The sequence below is a fragment of the Terrapene carolina genome, unplaced genomic scaffold, assembly GCF_002925995.2.
Source record: "Terrapene carolina triunguis isolate 2854851 unplaced genomic scaffold, T_m_triunguis-2.0 Scaffold21, whole genome shotgun sequence".
Classification (NCBI taxonomy): Eukaryota; Metazoa; Chordata; order Testudines; family Emydidae; genus Terrapene; species Terrapene triunguis.
In genome coordinates, this window is record NW_020664372.1 from 22,486,174 (window position 1) to 22,506,195 (window position 20,022).

At 43.9% G+C, this 20,022-nt stretch overlaps 1 protein-coding gene across 1 annotated transcript in view; it reads left to right on the plus strand.

Annotated features, from left to right (window-relative positions):
- FARP1 (FERM, ARH/RhoGEF and pleckstrin domain protein 1) overlaps nucleotides 1–20,022 on the plus strand; it is a 150,174-nt gene that overhangs the window by 99,754 nt on the left and 30,398 nt on the right. Inside the window, exon 16 of the mRNA XM_029913092.1 lies at nucleotides 19,618–19,699. Within this exon, the coding sequence (XP_029768952.1) occupies nucleotides 19,618–19,699 (82 nt within the window). The remainder of the gene's footprint in view (nucleotides 1–19,617; nucleotides 19,700–20,022) is intronic.

The window sequence follows — 20,022 nt, forward strand, 5'->3', positions numbered from 1 at the left end:
CCCCCCCCCCCCCCCCCCCCCCCCCCCCCCCCCCCCCCCCCCGATTACTTTAGGCAGTTCCAGGAACTCCTTCACAGCATTGCTGGATAGCTTCAGATTCCTTTTTTGAGGAGATCCAGGACTCCTAGCACAAACTTTTAGACATCCTCCATGCATCTGGACCCAACAGAATAGCTTTCTGCATTAATGAAGCCATACTGGAGCCAACTAGGACAGTCTGGCACACCTCTGGCATCTGTGCTCCTACCTGCAAAAGGACGGAGAAGCTCTATTTCGTGCTGGCCAAAGGAGAGGAATTTCTGTGTTCTCACCCTGCTCCCAACTCACTGGTGGTCCATGCTACTTCTGAAAGGGCTGGACAGCGACATCCCTGGTCTGCTTCAGCTGATAGAGGGCAAATGCCTGGATCTGTTGGGGAAGAAAGGTCTTCTCATCATCCAGACTCCAGTTCAGGATAGCCAATTACCAAGTGCTAACAGATAAAATACAATTTACTGAACTATGCCAAGTTTGCAGAGTTTACTGATAACCTTTCTGCAGCAGGACAGAGCTTGTTTTCAAGCTCTGATAGACAAAGGCAAACTGATAGCCAGGACTATTCTCCAATCTGCAGTCAATGCTACTAATACTTCCCCTAGAGCTCTGGCTCCCGCCATCGTCCTGTGCAGGGAGTCATGGCTCCATGAGTCAGGGTTCCCTAGGAAGATCCAGAATACCATTGAGCAAGCCATCAATGAATCACACCTCTTCAACCAGAAGATGGATGAGTCCCTCCGTGCCCTGAAGGGACTCCAGGGCCACCCTCTGCTCCCTGGGCATATACACACCTGCCCGTAAGAGGAAGTTTCACTGCCCACCAGTCAGATCTAGGCCCATGGCTCAGCAGTTTTTCCATCAGAGGCTCTGAACCACCATGTAAGAGACAGAAAGTTCAAAAGTCCCGCTTCCCTACACACTCTGCAACAGGCTCTGCATCCCAACCTCAGCCGCCGGCTTGACATTATTTTTGATGGGAGCTTGAGAACTGTGAAACACTAAGCTCAATAACTCCCACACACCGCTCTTTTTCAGCAGTTGGAGTGCAATAACAACAGACAAGTGGGTGCTGAATGTCATCCACTCTGGCTATAGGATAGAGTTTGCATCCTTATCTCCTCCAAAAAAAACCCTCCCCATCCTCCTTTGGGGGCCACTCTTATGAGCGTATTCTCAAACAAGAGGTGAACTCCTTACTGCAGCAAGGAGTGATAGAACACATCCCTCCACAATACCAAGGGAAGAAGCGTTTACTTACTTCCTGTAAGCTGCTTCATATCCAAAAACAGAGGCACCTAAAATCAAAGGGCACTTTTGAAAATGTTGGCCTTAGTTACTCATCCTGCAGTCACTCCTGCAGGTGTTAAGAGTTTTGTCAATCTACACTTACTATATTTTCTTCTGAAGACACCTTGAAGCTCAGCAAAATTTTCCTCACTTGAGTGTAGCCTTGTCTTTTTACTCCCATGTACACACCTAACCCCTGAATCGAGACAGACAGTTGCTGCAGTTTCTCTTCTTTGGACTTATCTACACTTAAAACGCTGCAGTGGCGCTGCTGTATTGTTTCAGTGAAGATGCTACTTATGCCAACGACAGCGGTTCTCCCGTCAGTGTAGGTAATCTACCTCCCCGAGAGGCAGTAGGATGTGCATTTTTCACACCCCTGAATGATGTAGTTATACCAAACTAATTTTCCAGTGTAGATCAGGCCTATGTCAACTTCTTTAATTTCTCTATCTCTAATAATATGTAGGAATGGTGGAACAGTTTCACTGGGGCATGAGACATGAACAAGCTTCATTTCTCTTCAAGGGCTTTGTCACATGAAAAGAGGGTCTTTGAATAAAAAATCTGCGCTACACAGAGTTTCTAGAACTGTTTGTGGGATCGATATGGGATTTTATATTTTGTTGTGGTGCTTTTTGTGTTTCACGGCAAGCCAGTGTGATGGGGAATGAATGAAAGGATGTTGGCAGTTTTGTTCCCCATTGTCATCTGAATACTAGTCTGGTGAGAGGACCTACATTGGGCTGACGGAGCAAAAGAAGCAGGGGATGGTGTTGGAATTACATACTTCATTTTAAAGCACAGCTAGCTCCCTCAGTTGGTACGGACTTCTCTGTGTGAATTTTATGTGAGGACCAGAGGTTGGTTTTTTCAATGCTGTTCTCTTTTTATTGCTTTGAAACAGTGCTAGCTACTCAGCTGTTACATGTACTCTCTGGGGAAGAGAAATCTCCCACAGTGAGTAACCATTTCTCTCCCCCCCTCTCCCTCCGAGTGTAGGATCTTGGGTTTTTTAAAATGAGAGATAAATGTAATTAGCTCTTTCTTCTACTTAGAGATATTTTTTGGTTGTCTTTGGAAATGTTCTTGTGTTTTGGAAACTCTATGTCCAGTCTTTTCTGGACATAGCCCAGACAAGCTGATGCATTGCCATAGTGATTGTAAATCATCAATTGAAATGATTGATATATCTGTCTGGGTTTTTGATTTACAAAGAGATATCCCCAAAACTATTATGGTTTGGCTCAAAGAGGCCTTAACTGTGAACCTTTTTAAAATATACTGGGTTGTTGTAGCTGTGTTGGTCCCAGGATATTGGCGAGACAAAGTGGGTGAGATAATATCTTTTATTGGACAAATTTCTGTTGCTGAGAGAGACAAGCTTTCGAGCTTACATATAGCTTTTCTTCAGGTCTGGGAAATTTGTCACAGCTAAATATAGCTGTTTAACAGATTGTTTAACATAAGTAGTTAACACAGTAGTCTTTTATCACTTTCCTGTGTGAGTTCATTCGAGTGCATAGTGATTGTCTGGTTTCACCCACATAATAGTTGTTGGGGCATTTAGTGCACTGGATAAGGTACACCACAAGTTGTGATAGTACTATTTAGGACCCATGGATGTTGAAAAATGTGTTGGGTGTGGGGGGGAATTGATCATTGTATCAGTGGAGACATGTACATAAGTCTGGTGCTGCTTTGAATTGGTGGTCCTGGTCTGTGGGGAGCTTGCTTCTGATGATGAGGTTGGGGGGTTGTTTGAAGGCCAGAATTAGGAGTTCAGGAATGATTTCTTTCAGGATGTGGTCCCTGTCTAGTATGGGTTTGTAATTGTTTAATGACACCCCATATGGGTTCCAGTGCCGGGTAGCAGGTGACAACTAGGGGTGTATGGTCGGAGAGGGTTTTATTTCCGTATTAAAGCAGGTTCTCTCGAGGTATTTGGGTGGCCTGTTGTGTGATGTGATATACTTCTCTGGTGGAGTGTCCTTGCTGGTGAAGGAGGCTTTAAGTGTGCTACGGTGTATATCCCTGGACTTACTCCTCGGAGTCTATTCTGTGGTATCTGAGTGCCTGAGTGTAGATAACCTATTTATTTGGGTGTTTGGGGTGGTTACTGGATCTGTGAAGGTAAGTGTGGTGATCCGTGGGTTTCTTGTATATAGTTGTCTATAGGGTTCCATTATTGAAGCTGATCATGGTATCCAGGAAGTTCATGCTAGTGTGGGAGTGTTCTAGAGAGAGTTTAATAGGTAGGTGGAGGTTGCTGAAGTTGTGGTGGAAATCTGTGAGGGAGTTTAGGTCGTCAGTCCAGAAGATGAAATATTATCTATGTATCTCAGGTATGTCATTGGTTTTGTGGTACATTTTTTCAGAATTTCTTCCTCAAGGTGGCCCAAGAAGAGGGTGGCATACTGGAAGCCATCCTGGTGGCCATGGCTATACCGATGGTTTGGACAAAGTGTGTTGTTGAATGTAAAATTGTTATGGGTAAGGATGAAATGAATGATTTTGGCCATGTGTTTGGGGTCGAATTTTTAGTGTTGTCCATTGTCTTGTGGATATTTGAGGTGGGCTCCGATGCCGTGATTGTGAGGGATGTTATTGTACAGGGAGGTGACATCTATGGTGGCAAGAATGGTGTTCTGAGGGAGGCTGTTAATGTTGCGGAGTTTGTGGAGGTAGTCCCTTGTGTCCTGCAGGAAGCTGACCCTTTGTGTGGTGAGAGGTTTGAGGAGGGTTTCTAGGAGTCCCAATATTCCTTCTGTAAGAGTGCTGAGGCCAGCTCTGATGGGTCTGCCTGGGTTCCCTTGTTTGTGTATCTTGGGAAGCAGGTTGAAGGTTCCTGGGGTAGGTTCATGGGGGATGAGGCTGTAGAGTTTCTCTTGGAGTTGTTTGGGGAAGGATTTGCTGATACCTTTAAATTCCATGTAGGGTCTTTAATGCGCCCCATCAATCCCCGGCCACTGGAGAAATCCCCAGTTTTTAAGGTCTAACATAGTATTCAATTTACCTTAGCCTGAGGAAGGGCCATCTGAACCCTGCTGAGATTCAGGAAGTCTGATACTGACACTGTTACAACAATCCTCCAGCTCTAGTAAGTTTAGTGCTCAGGCTAGCTAGCGGATCTGTAGTAAATTTTGCAACTCCTGTCATCTTCTATTTCCTTCTCAATGCCTCACGTAAACCCTCCCTCCAGATGCTGAAATCTGAGAGGTTTTTGCTAACTACTGGGAATACATTTCTGAGCCACATCTGGTAGTACTGAGAGAACAAACTGCAGACTCTGAAGTGCGTTAGAACTGGAAGCCAAATTACTAACTTCTCTGTGAAAAGATTAGTCTTCCTGTTTTTATTAAAAGTATCTAAAGCTATTTCTCTCTAGTATGTGTGTCAAGTCTGGAAGGCTACAAGTTTTAGGATGTCTGTGAAGTATTTGTGTGGCATTAAACCCTAAATGCAGAAATAATTACTCTGCTCATTCAGCTACCAGTATCCTGGCAGAATGCACAGTCAACCTGTGGAACTCATTGCCAAAGGATGTTGTGAAGGCTAAAAGTACAACTGGAGTAATTTCATGGAGGATAGGTCATCAGTGGCTAATAGCCAAGATGGTCAGAGGTACAATCCCATGCTCTGGGTATCCCATATCCATACTCATACTCGACAGGGACCACATCCCTAAACCTCTGACTGCTAGAAACGGACTGGATGAGAGAAAATGGACCACTCAATAAATTGCCCTGTTCTGTTCACTTCCCCTGAAGCATCTGGCACTGGCCACTGTTGGAAGAGGGGATACTGGGCTAGATGGACCATTAATTAGTCTGACCCAGTATGGCTATTCTTATGTTCTTATTGTCCTCTGCAGTCATCATCTACATTTTATACAAGTCTGTAAGCTAACAAGGGAAAGATGCATATTTATGGATTTGTATCAACCCTCCACTGTCAGAACTTATGAAAGCTAATTTGGAAACCTATTATGCAAAACACTGATAGAGGCATGAGAAGATGAGCTAAATGTCCCAATCTCTTGCCTGAGAAGGCGTACTGTGACCAGAATGAATAGCCAATTTAATATTTTACATAAACTGCAAAGGAAAACCAATCTTACTATCAAATATGAGAATACGAACTAAATTCAGCTGGCTCTTCTCCTACTTGTATGTGACGGATGAAAGCCTCCGAGTTACAGTATGTCTCCTCTCAAAAAATAGAGCATGCACAAGTCTTCCTAATCTTCACATTATCCATCAGCGCTACTGAAATGGAGATGGCTTTTCTGCAGTGCCTGAAACAGAGACAGTACGTTGTAATGCAGATTGCAGTTCTCTTTCCTGTGGCAAATATAGCATCACACCAGGCTACAGGTAAAATTTGCAGAAGCACATAAGTCCCATTTTCAAAAATGGTTTAGGAACTTTGGAGCATAAGTCTCATCAAAAGCCGCTGGGACTGAGGTTTCTATGGGCTAAGTACACAAAGGGCACTAAAACTGTGTTGCAACACCTACGTTTAGGCACCCTGCTGCCTAGTGGAATCCACACCCCCGAGTTAGATTCCCAGGCTCCCCATACAATGCATGGGGAGAGTTAAGTGCCTAATAATGGGATACACAAAAGCCAGCAAGCTGAGCAGGAAGCTGCCCAAGCTAGCCAGTAGGAAATGCTGAGAAGAAGGTGGGGGTCTAAGACCCTAAAAGGAACTTAGATGCCTAAGGCTGGGCCAGAGGGAGGTGCCTATCTCCACTTGAGATTCTCAGCTGTGAACCTGCTCCTGGAGTCAGGACCCCCTAAATCCTTGCTCAGAAAAAATGATGGCAGTGCCCCCCTTATAGCCTTTGGAACACTTGGGATCAGTTCCCCCCTTTGTGGAGCTGGGACTGGAACTTGTGACTCCCTCGCTGTAGACGAGTGCCTGAACCACTGGGCTCTGGGAGATTGGGCCGGGGGGGCTCTTTCAAACTCTCTTGTGAGGAACATGGTCCATTGTGTATAAATAATTAAACAATCATTGGAACAGGCACTTGAACTCCCAGGTGAATGCACTAACCACTGGTCTATAGAGTCATTCTCACACTCTCTATATATTTATATACCGTGTATATTTATATACAGCCACCACCACCACTATTTTGTTCGAGGCCTGATCCTATAAGTGAGAGAGGCAGGGCAACACCTAATTTGAGGATCCCAACAGTGCTTAGGCTAGCTAGACACCCAGGTGTCAGGACTTAGGTGGGAGTGTGCATGCCCAATGGCAGAAATTTAGACATCATGGGGACTTTATCAGCAGAAGTTTAGGTGCCTATAGGGTTAGGTGAGTTTTGAGGATCTTAATTTTGGATTTAGGTGCCTAAAGAAGAGTTAGGCGCCTAAATCTCTTCGTGGATCTAGCCGTAAATGCCTAATTCAAAGCCCCAGTGACTTTCAAAAAGACTTGGTTCCAAAGTACCTAAATCACTTTTGAAAATAAGACATATGCTACTAAGGCAGGTAGGCACTTTTGAAAATGTCACTCTTTGTCTATCTGAAATAATTGCACTGGTTTGACTAAATCGATTTAAAAATCAGTCTTATTAAACCCTTAATGTAAAGGTTTCTTTACCCTTTAACCCTTGCTTAAAATGGTTTTGCTTTAGGCTTGTCTATATACAGAAATTGTACTGATTTAACTAAGTCTCTTTCAAAATGGGTCTAGTGACAACAGTACCGCCCCATTGCGTGGGCAATCTTACCTTGGCCTAAGAGTGACTTGTGTAGATTTAGCTTAATTCAATTATCACAAAAGGCCCCGTGGCCTTGGAGCAGCCAGAGATAGAAAATGCTGGTATAAAGCTGGCGGAAGCAGTATAGTTGCTGCTGCTGCTTTCCCCCCAACAGCATAAGGGCAAAAGTGTTGCTGGGAAGGTGAGGAGGCTCTGCCATGTCCAATCCTACACAGGATTTTTATTTTATTTTATTTTAAGTTAGCCTCTGCTGGAGAACTGAGTGGCTCAGGATCAGAGAGTTACAACTGCTGTCCTGTTACACCCACATCCCCACTCGCACAGAATGGAGGATCAAGCCCTCTCATCCATTAGGTTATATTAGGTAATAGTGTAGTAACCCTGGCCCTGAGACTAGCCCCTGCTGCAGCAGAGAGAGAGAGAGCGAACTCAGGAGAGGGTAGTTCGAGCTGGGGCAGAGGCTTGGAAACTGCCTGAAGGGGACAGTTGGAAAAAGCTGTGAGAGAAGGAGGGAAGGATGTGGAGCTAGCAGATGACCTGGAGGTGAGGGGATAAAATAGAAGAACAGGAGACTAAAAGTAGGGCACTGGGAAATGCGAAGGGGGAAAGAAGGAAAATAGGAAAGGTTTCACGTCAGGAGAAGCAGAAAAAAACAGACGTGGGTATGCGAGCAGTCAGTATTAGTAGAGGGAATAAAACCCACAGACATACTGGAGAGAGAATACCAAGGAAAAAACCTGAAAGGAAATATAATTGGTGAAAAAGGGTATTGATCAAACAGCTGTGTTAGATGAAAACAGATCCTGAAAACAGTAAATGTGAAGCCCACCCACAAAGGACCTAAAGTAAATGACCAGAGAGAATGACTGTCTGAACATCTGTTGAAGGAAAACAGTTCAAAGGTGCCTAATGGACAAGTGAGGGCTCATTAAGTGAAGAAACCCGACTTGCAGATAAACTCGGTGAAAAGAGGCACAGCCACAGGACCATTGAGTACAAGGAGCACTTCAAACTAAAGAGAATCAAAGAACATGATAGCAAGAATGGAATTGCGCTACAGCCAAGGAGAGGAAACGTTGATTTTTCTCTCAAATGACACAGTATGTTTGAGAAATCTCTTTTGTTCTTGTTAATAACAATGCTTTTGCTATTAACTGCACAGAGTGAGGAAGAGTAGCATGTACAAACTTGCAAAGGTTCATGTGTTGGTAACCTATAGTTTATTATTATAGAAGTAAGTACTTGGTAAGGTTCTATATTATTTATGCTCCTGGTACAATTTTTGGGCTTTCCCTTATAAAGTTCTAAAAAATTTAAATTCTCAGTTTTGTCTTGGTTTGCCTCTGCCTTGCCTCAAAATTAGCCGAGCCAGGTCACCGTAATAGCATGGTAATATTTTCAGATTTACTTTCTATCTTGTTTTTTATACACTCTAATATCTTGTTTGTATGGAATGGACCAGCTGCATATTCAATCTGGTTCAGGTTTCTCACTCACAGGGCTGACTAGGGCTTGGCTTGCACCACTTACACCATGGCAGTTGTTGGTGGGGTTTGTCTGGCTGATTTAGTGGTGGCATTGTTGTCCTCTGAAAGATGTACTGTGTAATCTCTCTTGCTTTGGGAGAATAACTGCAACAGAGGGGTTGGCGAGAGGAGTCATGAGACAGCCTTTGGTCTAGCAGCATGAGCAGGCTCTTTGTCATCATGTTTCTAAATTGTTTTGTTTTTATCTAATCTCATGTTTTTAATCTGCCAGGTTTTTTGTGTTCTATTTAGAAGGCATAGTTTTGACTGGGAACCCTTATGAAATATGACACTTCAGTAAGGAATCAGCTGAGAGCTTATATAGAGGCAGGTCTTGCTAGTCTTCATTTATGGTTTTCTGGGAAGCTAACTAGACCAGGCGGTGGTATTATCCCTAAGCCCATAACATTTTACAGGTCAATCTTGGGTGACTTTATTGCAGACAGGGTCACTAACACAATGCTAACTGTTTCTCCCAGAGCTGTGATTGAATTTTATGTTGACCTTTAGGGAACATGTGTTAATATTATTCCTGATTTATTTTCACCATCAAATTTCCATTTCCTATAAGAGTATTCCCTGGCAGTTTGAGACAGTATGTTCTTGCTACAGATTTTCTTCCACTGTCTCTGAAATGGTGTGAGCTGAGGAAAAACAGAGGAGCTCTGTTCAAAGACCCAAAATAGCTGCTTGCAGAGTCTCTGTATATAGAGCAAACTGGTTGTTTTTAGCATCATATAATATAGTGTTAAAAATTGAATTCCTTATCAGTAGTAATAAGCTAGTGTCCTCCTCCAGTCTTCAAAATCTTCACAATGACATAGTACTCAATGTTGTTCAGAATGAAATTTAAGAATATTTTCTGATGTGAAAGAAATAGAAGAATGTTTCACAAATTATCTTCCTTATGTTCCTGCTGGTGAAGTTTCTTGTGACCATCAAGCTGCTACAGATAGTAATTGAACAGCAAGAACCAGTAGAATCTGTCTGGATACACATGGTCTTCTCTTTATTAAAAATGTTGCGTCTGGTGAGATGAGAGGTTGATCTTGCTCTGTTTGGAGACCTCATTTCTGCACATGCTGTTCTCATATATCATTCCCCAGAGTAGGTGTACCTTAAGTAAGTCACTTAAGGGCTGAATGTTTGGATGATGTTTCTGGAAATTCAGATTCCTTGTCCAGGTTCTTCCTTGAACATCTGGTCTTTAAGGCTGAGATGTTCAAAACTACTTGCAGGATTTGAATGCCCAGCTCCCTATGATAATTGGAAGGCATCCAAATCCCCCAGGCATCTTTGCAAATCTCAGCCTAATTGAATGGAGCCAAAATGTTCACAGGGGGAAAAGATCAACCAGGAAAAGACAGACGCTATGCTAGTCACTCCTTACGGGTGTCATGAACACCCTTACAGATTATGCCATAATTATAGTAATGATGGCACCAGGTTATTCCTATTATTTTCTGCTAGTGCCTAGAACATGCTGGGTGCTGTACAGATGCACAGAAAATACCCAGAGCTAAAAAGCTAAGAGACAAAGACAGACAAAACAAAGGGAAGAGGAAGGGGTGCACAATGAGTAAAGGGGATCACATGGTCATTAGCTAGAGTAATATAATGTTAACCACACAATTAATAATTTTTTGAATTATCCCCTGGCCAGCTGCAGGGTTCTTTGAGCTCTTTTTTGCTACTACAACAGTTGTACAAGGGCCACAGTAGATGAGAGAATCCCTCCGATGGTTTGGAGCGAGGTGGGAGTTTTGTCTACTTTATAGTGTTATATCTCCAATAAATATATCACCTTTTATTATAGGCCTCCTTCCTGCCCGCAATACACTCTTTGCCTTGGAGCACCTTGTGAGTATGGGGTACAAGCTACTGCCTATTTTATACAATTAAAAGTCAGAATTCACCTCCTGATGAAAATCTTAATACCCAGGCCCTGAGTTGAGAACTCTATATCCTGTCATTGGCAGATCAATTCCATGTTCAAACAGTGACCCATGAAAACGAAGAGCAAACAGAACAATTTTGCTACTGACACACAACAAATGAGCCTCTTTTTCCCTCAGCAAACTATGAGATGTCATTCAGAGCACAGCACAAGGAGGACTCTATTGTCTGCTTCTGTGTCTTGTGCTGTGAAAGAAATAAGACAGCATGGGGGTTATTTTATCCTCTGTATTGTTTCTTTGGGTGGAGGGGAGAAATGTTTACCATGGAGAAATCTTTCACTTTATACACGCTTCCTTCTGAGTGCATTTCCCTCCAGAGCAAATTGTTTATCCTGTTGACCCGCCAGCTGTTTCCATCAGACTTTGCTCCAGAGTGGAGCAGCACCCAAAACTCATTTCCCTGAGACCAGATAAACACAGGAAACGTTACCCGAGATGTTTCATTTATCATTATTCTATATATTCGTGCCTCATCAAGCCCTTTGCTTTCCACAAAGCGTTGCAAAACCACCTTCTTGGCCGTTGGATCTTAGTGATCTCTTTCGCCCAATCCGCCGGAGCTGACGTCGCATGCGGGGTAGGCATATCCCAAATTCACTGAGGGTTTGGATCCCATCAGTTACACTCCCCTGGTTTGGCCGGCCTGTCGAAGCCGTTGCCCGGGGTGTGGCCGCTGCGCATGCTGCAGCTATTTGGAGCCACAGGTGAGAGCTGAGTGACAGGTGGGGACCAAAGTGGACGGACTTAAAGATGTTCTTCAGTGCTATTAAGACTGTCTATGGACCCTTTAAACCAAGGACCACCCCATTGCTCTCATTAGACAACACAACGCTGATTAAAGATAAAGAAGGCATCAACGAAAGATGGCGAGAACACTTTAGCAACCTTCTCAATAGACCATCAACCGTGAATAATAATGTCCTCAAAGAAATTCCACAACAACCTGCTCTGACAGATCTTGACTTTCCGCCCACTATAGATGGGATTAAGAAAGCTGTTAGCCAGATGAGTTCAGGGAAAGCTCCTGGAAAAGATGGGATACCAGCAGAGAGATATAAAGCAGCAGGTCCAGCAGGACTAGCAGCGTTCCACAGCGTGATCATCAACATCTGGGAGGATGAAAACATACCACAGGACCTTCGCGATGCTACTATTGTCTCTCTTTTCAAGAACAAAGGCAGCAAAGCAGAATGTGGAAACTATAGAGGCATATCCCTCCTCTCCGTTGGAGGGAAGATCATCGCCCGCTTCATCTTGAACTGCCTAATAGCCAGTATTTCCGAGGCAAATCTACCTGAAAGTCAATGTGGTTTTCGACCTGGCCGGAGCACAGTCGACATGGTGTTTGCTGTCAGACAAATACAAGAGAAGTGCATTGAACAGAACATGCACTTGTATGCTGTCTTCATAGATCTGACAAAGGCGTTTGATACCGTCAACCGGGGAAGCCCTTTGGACCATTCTAACACAATTTGGCTGCCCAAGAAAATTTACCCAGATTATACGCCTTTTTCGTGACAGCATGACAGGCGAAGTATTGTCTGATGGAGCCACATGAGCCCCCTTTAACATCACCAACGGCATGAAACAAGGATGTGTTCTCGCTCCTGTCCTATTTAACCTGTTCTTTGCATGTGTCCTTAACCATGCAATGAAAGATATGGACCAAGGTATATACTTGAAATACCGGCATGATGGTTCACTTTTTGACCTCCGTCGCCTGAATGCAAAGACTAAGTCCGTGCAGAAACTCCTTCTTGAGGCACTCTTTGCTGACGACTGTGCCCTCATGGCTCACACTGAAAATGATCTTCAGCACATTGTCAACAAGTTTGCTGAGGCCTCGCAACTTTTCGGACTAACTACCAGCCTCGGAAAGACAGAAGTTCTCCATCAACCTGCACCTGGATCAAATGCTTCTGTCCCAAGTATCTCCATTGATGGCACTCAGCTGAAAGTAGTGGAGAACTTTAAATACCTGGGTAGTGTTATATCCAGTGATGGATCACTGGATAATGAGATCAACGCACAAATATCCAAAGTAAGCCAGGCACTTGGCTGTCTGTGTGTCAAAGTTTTAAATCACCACAACATCCGGATTTCAACAAAACTGCTTGTGTACAGAGCTGTTGTTCTTTCATCTCTTTTGTACGAGTGCGAAACATGGACACTATATAGGCGTCACATCAAGCAGCTCGAAGCATCTCACATGCGCTGCCTCCGCAACATCATGAAGATCTGCTGGCAAGACAAAGTGCCTCTTCTTGAGATCCTCGAGAGAGCCCAGATGACAAGCATCAAAATGATGATCATGAAGTCTCAGCTACGTTGGACCGGTCATGTTAGCCGCATGGATGCCAACAGAATCCCCCATCAGCTTCTGTATGGTGAGCTCTCCCAGGGCATCCGGCATATAGGTCGTCCACGCCAGCGACAGAACACAGTGGCGTGCAACAGTCAGAAATACCTTCATCGCCTTTGAGGAAGACCACTGCCGGCGTCTACAAGAGGCACGCGAACGACGTCACAGAGCATCAGCAGCGCACAATCCACTGACCGCAAACTTCCCATGCACCATCTGCAGCAAAATGTGCACCTCTTGAATTGGCTTGTACAGTCATCAGAGGGCACACCATGAGACCAACAATAGATGATCTGCACAGATTTGTCATCATCGGATCGATGGACTACCAAGAAAGATATATTACTGGCATGCCTTGAAGCCCCAGTCATGGACCAGGGCCCCATTGTGCACTGTGTGGATGGATTTAAGGTCTGTTGAGCTCTGAGGTGTCTGCTCAGTGCTTCTTGTATCCACAGATTGGTGGGTCTGTGCTTAATCTGTCACCCTTTGTAGAGATCTTGGGAGGACTCCAAACCCTGGAGTCTCCAGGGAAACTTCCCTGTTGCTCATCTGATCCGGCATGGGGGATGGAGGGGGCACCAAATCCTGGGGCCTGTGGAAAGGAATTGGCAGGGAAAGGGAGCAGGTAGCACAGGAAGCCGTAAGTGAATGTTTTGGAGGGAGCAGGGAGAGCTAGTCAGGCACTCAGATGCTCAAAGGATCAGTAAACTTCCTGATCCCATAGCAGCTTTGAAGACGTGACCAGAGCCAGTAAGGAGCTGGCTTCCAGGGCCATCTCCTTCCCCTTTTCCTTCCTTATGCTAGCGGCAGTGCGGCATCCTCCACAAGATCTGTCTCCCCCTTGGTGGAGAAGGAGGCAAGGAATCCTCCATAGAGAGCCACCGTGCCAGTAGGAAGGGAGAAGGGGGAAGCCTTGCTAAGGATGCCAGTTTTTGTTGGACATATTTCTGGAGGTTTCATCACAAGACATAATCTTTAATTTAAAATAAATCTTTAATTCCTGGCAACGCCAGGGTGCTGATGAGTTGGAGCTTCCTTTCTCCATGGGTCTTCCTGATCCTTGAGGTTTGAAGGCTCAGACTTTCCTCGCCGAGACAGTGTTTATTGGAAGCGCTACAGGGCTTGCCTTGTGAGGTTTCTTGGAGCCTCTTTACCCTTGTGTGGGTGTTACTGAAGGAGTGGGTGTCATGGCCCTTTAAAATAAACAAACAAATGCCATTTGGAGGCTAGGTTATTAATACTTTTCCAAACCCATTGTTCTATTAAGTGGTCTGAGTGCAATGTTGTATTTAAAGTAAGAGAAAAGCAGCATCCTTAAGGAAATCCACTAGGTTGCTTCAGAGAAAAACATAAGCAAAAATATTCCAATCCCACTGTACCATGACGCCTACTCAGTCAGCTCCCCACATTAAACAGGATGGGCCGGATCCTCAACCCCTGTTCTATCGTTCCTCCATGTCCCTGCATGGACAGACAAATGCTATAACAGTGACCGGGGATTTCACTTGCATAAGGGAATCCCTGATCAGCTCTACACCACCTGCTCCCACTGCTCTCCTCCCCTGGCACAGTGGCATTGCTGGGAGTGTAGTCTGGCTATACTGTGCCCAGGTATTCTGGGATGGCTGAATGGAACTGTTCCAGGGGCCATGACTTAGATAAAATTGCTCTAACTTGCACTAGGGGCCAAACGGGTTCTCTGCTGCTCTGAGAATCAGTAAAGGTGTAGAAAGCTGGCAGATCTGGCCCTTGAATCTCAAATTACTAACATTTAAGGTAATTAGATGCCCCCAAACTTGATTATCCCAGAGTGAAGGTGCTCTGATGGTGCCACATGCCTTTCTGGAATGTCAAGTTCAGCTGTGCTCAAACCTTGGAAAACCAGGAAATACAAAGTTAAGGGATGTGCCACTCCCACAACGCAACCTTAACTTGCCCATGGATCTGGCAATAGCCACTGGAATGGTTCAGTAAGGGGGGTGCCAGGGTAAGAAAACATAAAGAATGACTAAGAGAATGTGCCATCGTTTGTGTTGTGTTGCGTTCCATAGATTTGAACTGCAGCATATATTTGCCTGCACTTTGACTGCCTGTACTGAGTGAGGGAAGGAGTAGTTTGAGCAGGTTATTGTGATATGAAGAGAGGTGCATGTGTACTTCAAAAGAACAAGTATGCCTCATTTCAGCACTGAATTCTGTAGGTTGTATCAGTACTAGGCACGGGGTATGCTTGCGTTATGTGTACTGTCAGCATTCCCAACGGTAGTCTCCAGGCCTCAGTAAGAACATAAGAACGGCCATACTGAGTCAGACCAAAGATCCATCTAGCCCAGTATTCTGTCTTCCAACAGTGGCCAATGCCAGATGCTTCAGAGGGAATGAACAGAACAGGTAATCAAGTGATCCATCCCCTGTTGCCCATTCCCAGCTTCCAGCAAATAGAGGCTAGGGACACCATCCCTGCCCTTCCTGTCTAATAGCCATTGATGGACCTATCCTCCATGAACATATCTAGTTCTTTTTTGAACCCTGTTATAGTCTTGGCCTTCTACAACATCCTTTGTCAAGGAGTTCCACAGGTTGACTGTGCGTTGTGTGAAAAAATACTTCCTTTTGTTTGTTTTAAACTTGCTGCCTGTTAATTGCATCTGGTGAGGAGTAACTGAAAGTAGTGGCTAAGACAGAATCCTCACAGCAAAGGGAAGGGGTTGTTACATTTAGCAAGGTTGTTGTGGTTTGTGTGGGGTAGCCTCAGTGTTTGAGTGTAGGCCAGGTGTATGTAGCTCCTCTTTGTTATACCTGATATAAACACACGTTTTGCCTTAGCAAAGAGAAGGTTTCAGACTCAGTCCTACAGTGTGCGTGTGCTCTGTTCCCAAAGTGTTCTGTTGCATTTGTGAGGGTACGGTGCTAGTGTGTGTGTTATCAGCACATTGGAGTATTACTCATTTAGGGCAGAGTTAAGGGGAGAGGGTCAGTACTGTACCTTAAATCTGTATTTCCTGGCTTTCAGAGGTTTGTAGCGTAGCTAACTTTCTGGACATGCATAAGGCACCATTGGGCAACTGGGGCATTTAATTTTCTTGGTTTTTTAAAAATTAATTTTCTCAGCATTCCCCATCTACGACAACCCATCTCTCCCCCTCCAGTGCCTCTGGCTCCTTGGCAATGATCACCCCAGCCACAGGATGCATTGGCTGCATGCTAGTCCCTACAGTGCCCCGGCATCATCTCTCATCTCTCACCTCCTTGCACATCTAGAACAGCCTGGTTCTCCCTCCTCCCCTGGGGAGACGCAGGCATTGGCAGGGAGTCACAGGGTGAGGAACTGGGGAGAGGATGCAGGTACTAGAGTCGCTGGGGTCACGTTTTGAAGTGCGGGGGGGAAATCATAGGGTGCATGGATGGTCAGGTGTTTGGGGGAAAGAGCTGAAGCCCTACCAGCATCCCCCACTGACCCTCTCCTTCCCATCCCATTCTTCCCTGCACTGCTTCAACACTCCCCCTCACTGCTTTAACTCCCCGTGCTCCCCTCCACTGCTCTGACACTACGCTGACTCCTCCCACCTTCCCTCCGTGGTGCCATTGCTCTGATCACCCCCCTGCTCCCTGCTGCTCCAAGCCCCCACACAAATCCCCACACACACACACACGCGCGCGCACTGCTCTGAGCCTCTCGCACTCATACCAACTCCACTTTCCTCCTCAGCACTCCAAGTTCCTTGTAAGCTTGAGGAGGTGAGAAGGTGGTGGGGTTGTGAGGAGTGCAAGGACCAGCTAGAGACAGAAGGGGCAGGAGAATGAAGATGCAGAGTCCCTACCCAAATCTGGGCCTCATGTATTGGGAAGAGGCTCTACACATCCATCTGCAGCACAGGAGGCTCAGGGAGGTGTGAAGGGGTCCATTTATCTCGATTATATGTTCTCAGATGAATGAGAGCATCCCATGGAGATGAATACAGCCTGAGACAATAGCTCTGAAAGGTGTAAACAGCTCAATTTTTCTCAGAGAGTGTTCTCATCCCCTCTGCCCTGGTTTCAACACTTGTGGGCCTGTGCCATCCACTAGCCTTCCATAGCTCCTCACCCTACTTTCTGCACTATGTGCTTGGTGCATACTCCAAGCAAACCTGTTCTCAGCTCCCAAGTACGTCTTATGGTACCAAGCCAAATGCTTTACAGAAATCTAAATATATTACATCAACACTATTACCTTTATCAGCCAAACTTGTAATCTCACCAAAAAAGTTATCAAGTTAGTGTGACAGGATCTATTTTCCATAAACTCATGTTGATTGGCATTAATTATATTACCTTTAACTCTTTATGAATTAAGTTCCATATTAGCCTCTCGAGTATTTTTCTCAGGGTTGATTTCAGGCTGACAGGACTATAATTACCTGTGTTGTCCTGCTAAGTCTTTAAAATATTGGTACACCATTAGCTTTCTTCCAGTCCTCTGGAACTTTCCCAGAATTCCAAGATTTATTGAAAATCAATATTAATTGTCCAGAGAGCGCCTCAGACAGCTCTTTTAAAACTCTTGGATTCAAATTGTCTGGACCTGCTGATTTTAAAAGTGTCTAGCTTTAGTAGCTGCAGCTCAACATCTTCCCAACTTACTGTTGGAATGGCAAGGCTTTCTTCATCATCATCATCATGATATGACTACATCATCTGGCTTTTTCCCAAATACAGAACAGAAATATTTATTGAACATTTCTGCCTTAGCTGTATTATTGACAATTCTACCATTTCCATCTAATAATAGGCCGATACCACTGTTAGGATTCTTTTTGTTCCTTAATATACTTAAGGACAATAAGAAGTTTGTTTTTTTAACTCTACTAACCTTAGATTTCCCTTTGTGTCCTTGTAATTTGTACATTGGGTCAATTGCTTCACTACTGCAGGAGAATTCCCTGTGTGTTTAATAACTTAACAGACAAAATCCAGCACTTGAGCTCAATCAAACAGTAGCTTTTTTTATACTTTTAAAAATAATCAAACAGTTTCATAATGGCGAAGAAATTTAAAATTTTGCATTTACAGACTTAATTTCCTTCTAATGAGAGAAGCTTGTTAGTACTAGGAGGAAGCCTTTTAAGATAGTAGCTTGAGGAATATCAGGGCATATGAGCAAGGTTCAATGTCATTCCTTCTCTGTTACAAAAAAAACTAAAACTAACTAACAAAGGTGTAGTTAGCAGTTGAGAGGTCAGCTTCTTTCTGCCAGGCTCAGATATCATGGTTGGTGTTACGGTGGTACAAATATCTAAATAGGCAGATAGAGCTGTCTGGTTTAGGTATTTATAAGGCCCATATTATCTTTGTGACTAAGTGCTGGTATGGTATCAGGTTTCAAGATCTAAAAGAGGGGTTTCAATAAAGTTGTGAATAATATGCTGCAATTACTTCTAATGCAAAGATTTACGATTTTGTCTTCCATTTATTCATACTTTAGTGCAAATAGACTTTTCCTAAAGTAAAAATCTAGATGTGTTTGAATGAGTTGAATAGCTACAGGTGAATGAAAATCAAGAAATGTGTTTAGTTTAAAGCAGAGATCTGACCATTTCCTCGAGTTAATTTTGATCTCGTTATTTTAGATCTCAGTTGTCTGCCTGTTTGGTCTGTGCAGCTCCTTCAGTCGAATTGTACATGTTCACCCCAGGGATGAATTTGACACCACAACCACCCCCCCAAACTCACACTCATTAGTTTAGCAAAATTTTAAAATCTGAGGCATTGAGTGAGAATATGCTAATGATTGAAGCTGCACTGAGGAAGACTTTGTTCCCTCTTCATTTTTTTTACTAGGCTGTCAGTCTGTGCTTCCCTCATCCCCCTAGTGGTTGTTCCTGTCTGTTTTGAAATGCTCAGCTCAGACCAGTATAACAGTTCAATGACAATTAGAATCTTAAATTCATTAATTTCCTTCACTGTTCTCTGGGGTGATGTCTTTTTATGATTCAATCTCCCAAAATGTGTAGTGCCTTTAATTCTGCACCCCTCCCCATATCTCTCGTACACATTTAGAAACAAATAATCCTTTGTCACCAGGAGTTACGGTTATCCCAAACTGAGTGCCCCCTGCAACATGCATTAGCACTTGCTATAGGAAGTCCAGCCTGATTGGGGCGGTGGTTGCATTATTTTTAAATAAAAGGAGAGACTGGACAGGAATGTTCCCTGTGAATATGTGACACTTCTGTACTGAACCTGAATGCCTGGCAACCTTGCAGGCTGCTTCCCCTTCCAACAGTAGAAGGGTTCTTAGAACATACATGTCAGCAGTCCCTGCTGGGGATACAATTCTTGGTTTTTAACAAAAAAATTTATTCTGCCCCATCCTTACAATCAATGCCCAATGAACTGCAATGGCATTTTAAAATCTTCCCTGTTTGTCCTCCTGCCCTCAACTTTCCCTATTTATAGCTTTAAAAATGTTAGCAATTTTCCTTAAAAGCCTAATGGTTTTGTTAGGTTCATGCCCTCTCTGATGTTACTAGTACAACCCAATTTAGATGAAGAATGTGCTCTACATGGGAATTAACAGTACATTAAGAAGCTACTTTATCGGTTTTTGAGCTAGAGAACACAGAATTTTAGGATTTTGAAAGAAATAAGTTATTGAGTTTCTTGGTGCTTTACAAGTGATTATGCCGTTATATTGCATGACTGAAGTTTCGATATTTCTGTTGCTGACAGGGAAGGCCGCTCCAATGCTCACATTAAAGGAGATTACCAAAGAATTGGTGATGTTATGCTAAAGAACATTCAGAGTATGAAGGTAAGAATGATCCTATAACCACTAAGCTTTGGCATGGGTCAGAATCAACGTGCTTTTTCATGTAAATATAGTGCTGCCATTTGTGCTGCTTTTGACTATTGTGTGAGCTTTTATTTAAAAGGTTTCATTCAGTGAATTTCTAAATGTTTAGGCAGAGTTCGAGTGTTGCAAGCCCTTTGATTTTTAGTGATCAAAAAATCCTTAGAAGCATAACACACAAAATCAGGAGAAGATTTTCAAACCCAATAAACTTTAAGATGTGGAGACAAAATGAGATCGCGTTTTATGTGCGCAAATAGAGATGAGAGCACAGAATAGGTAAT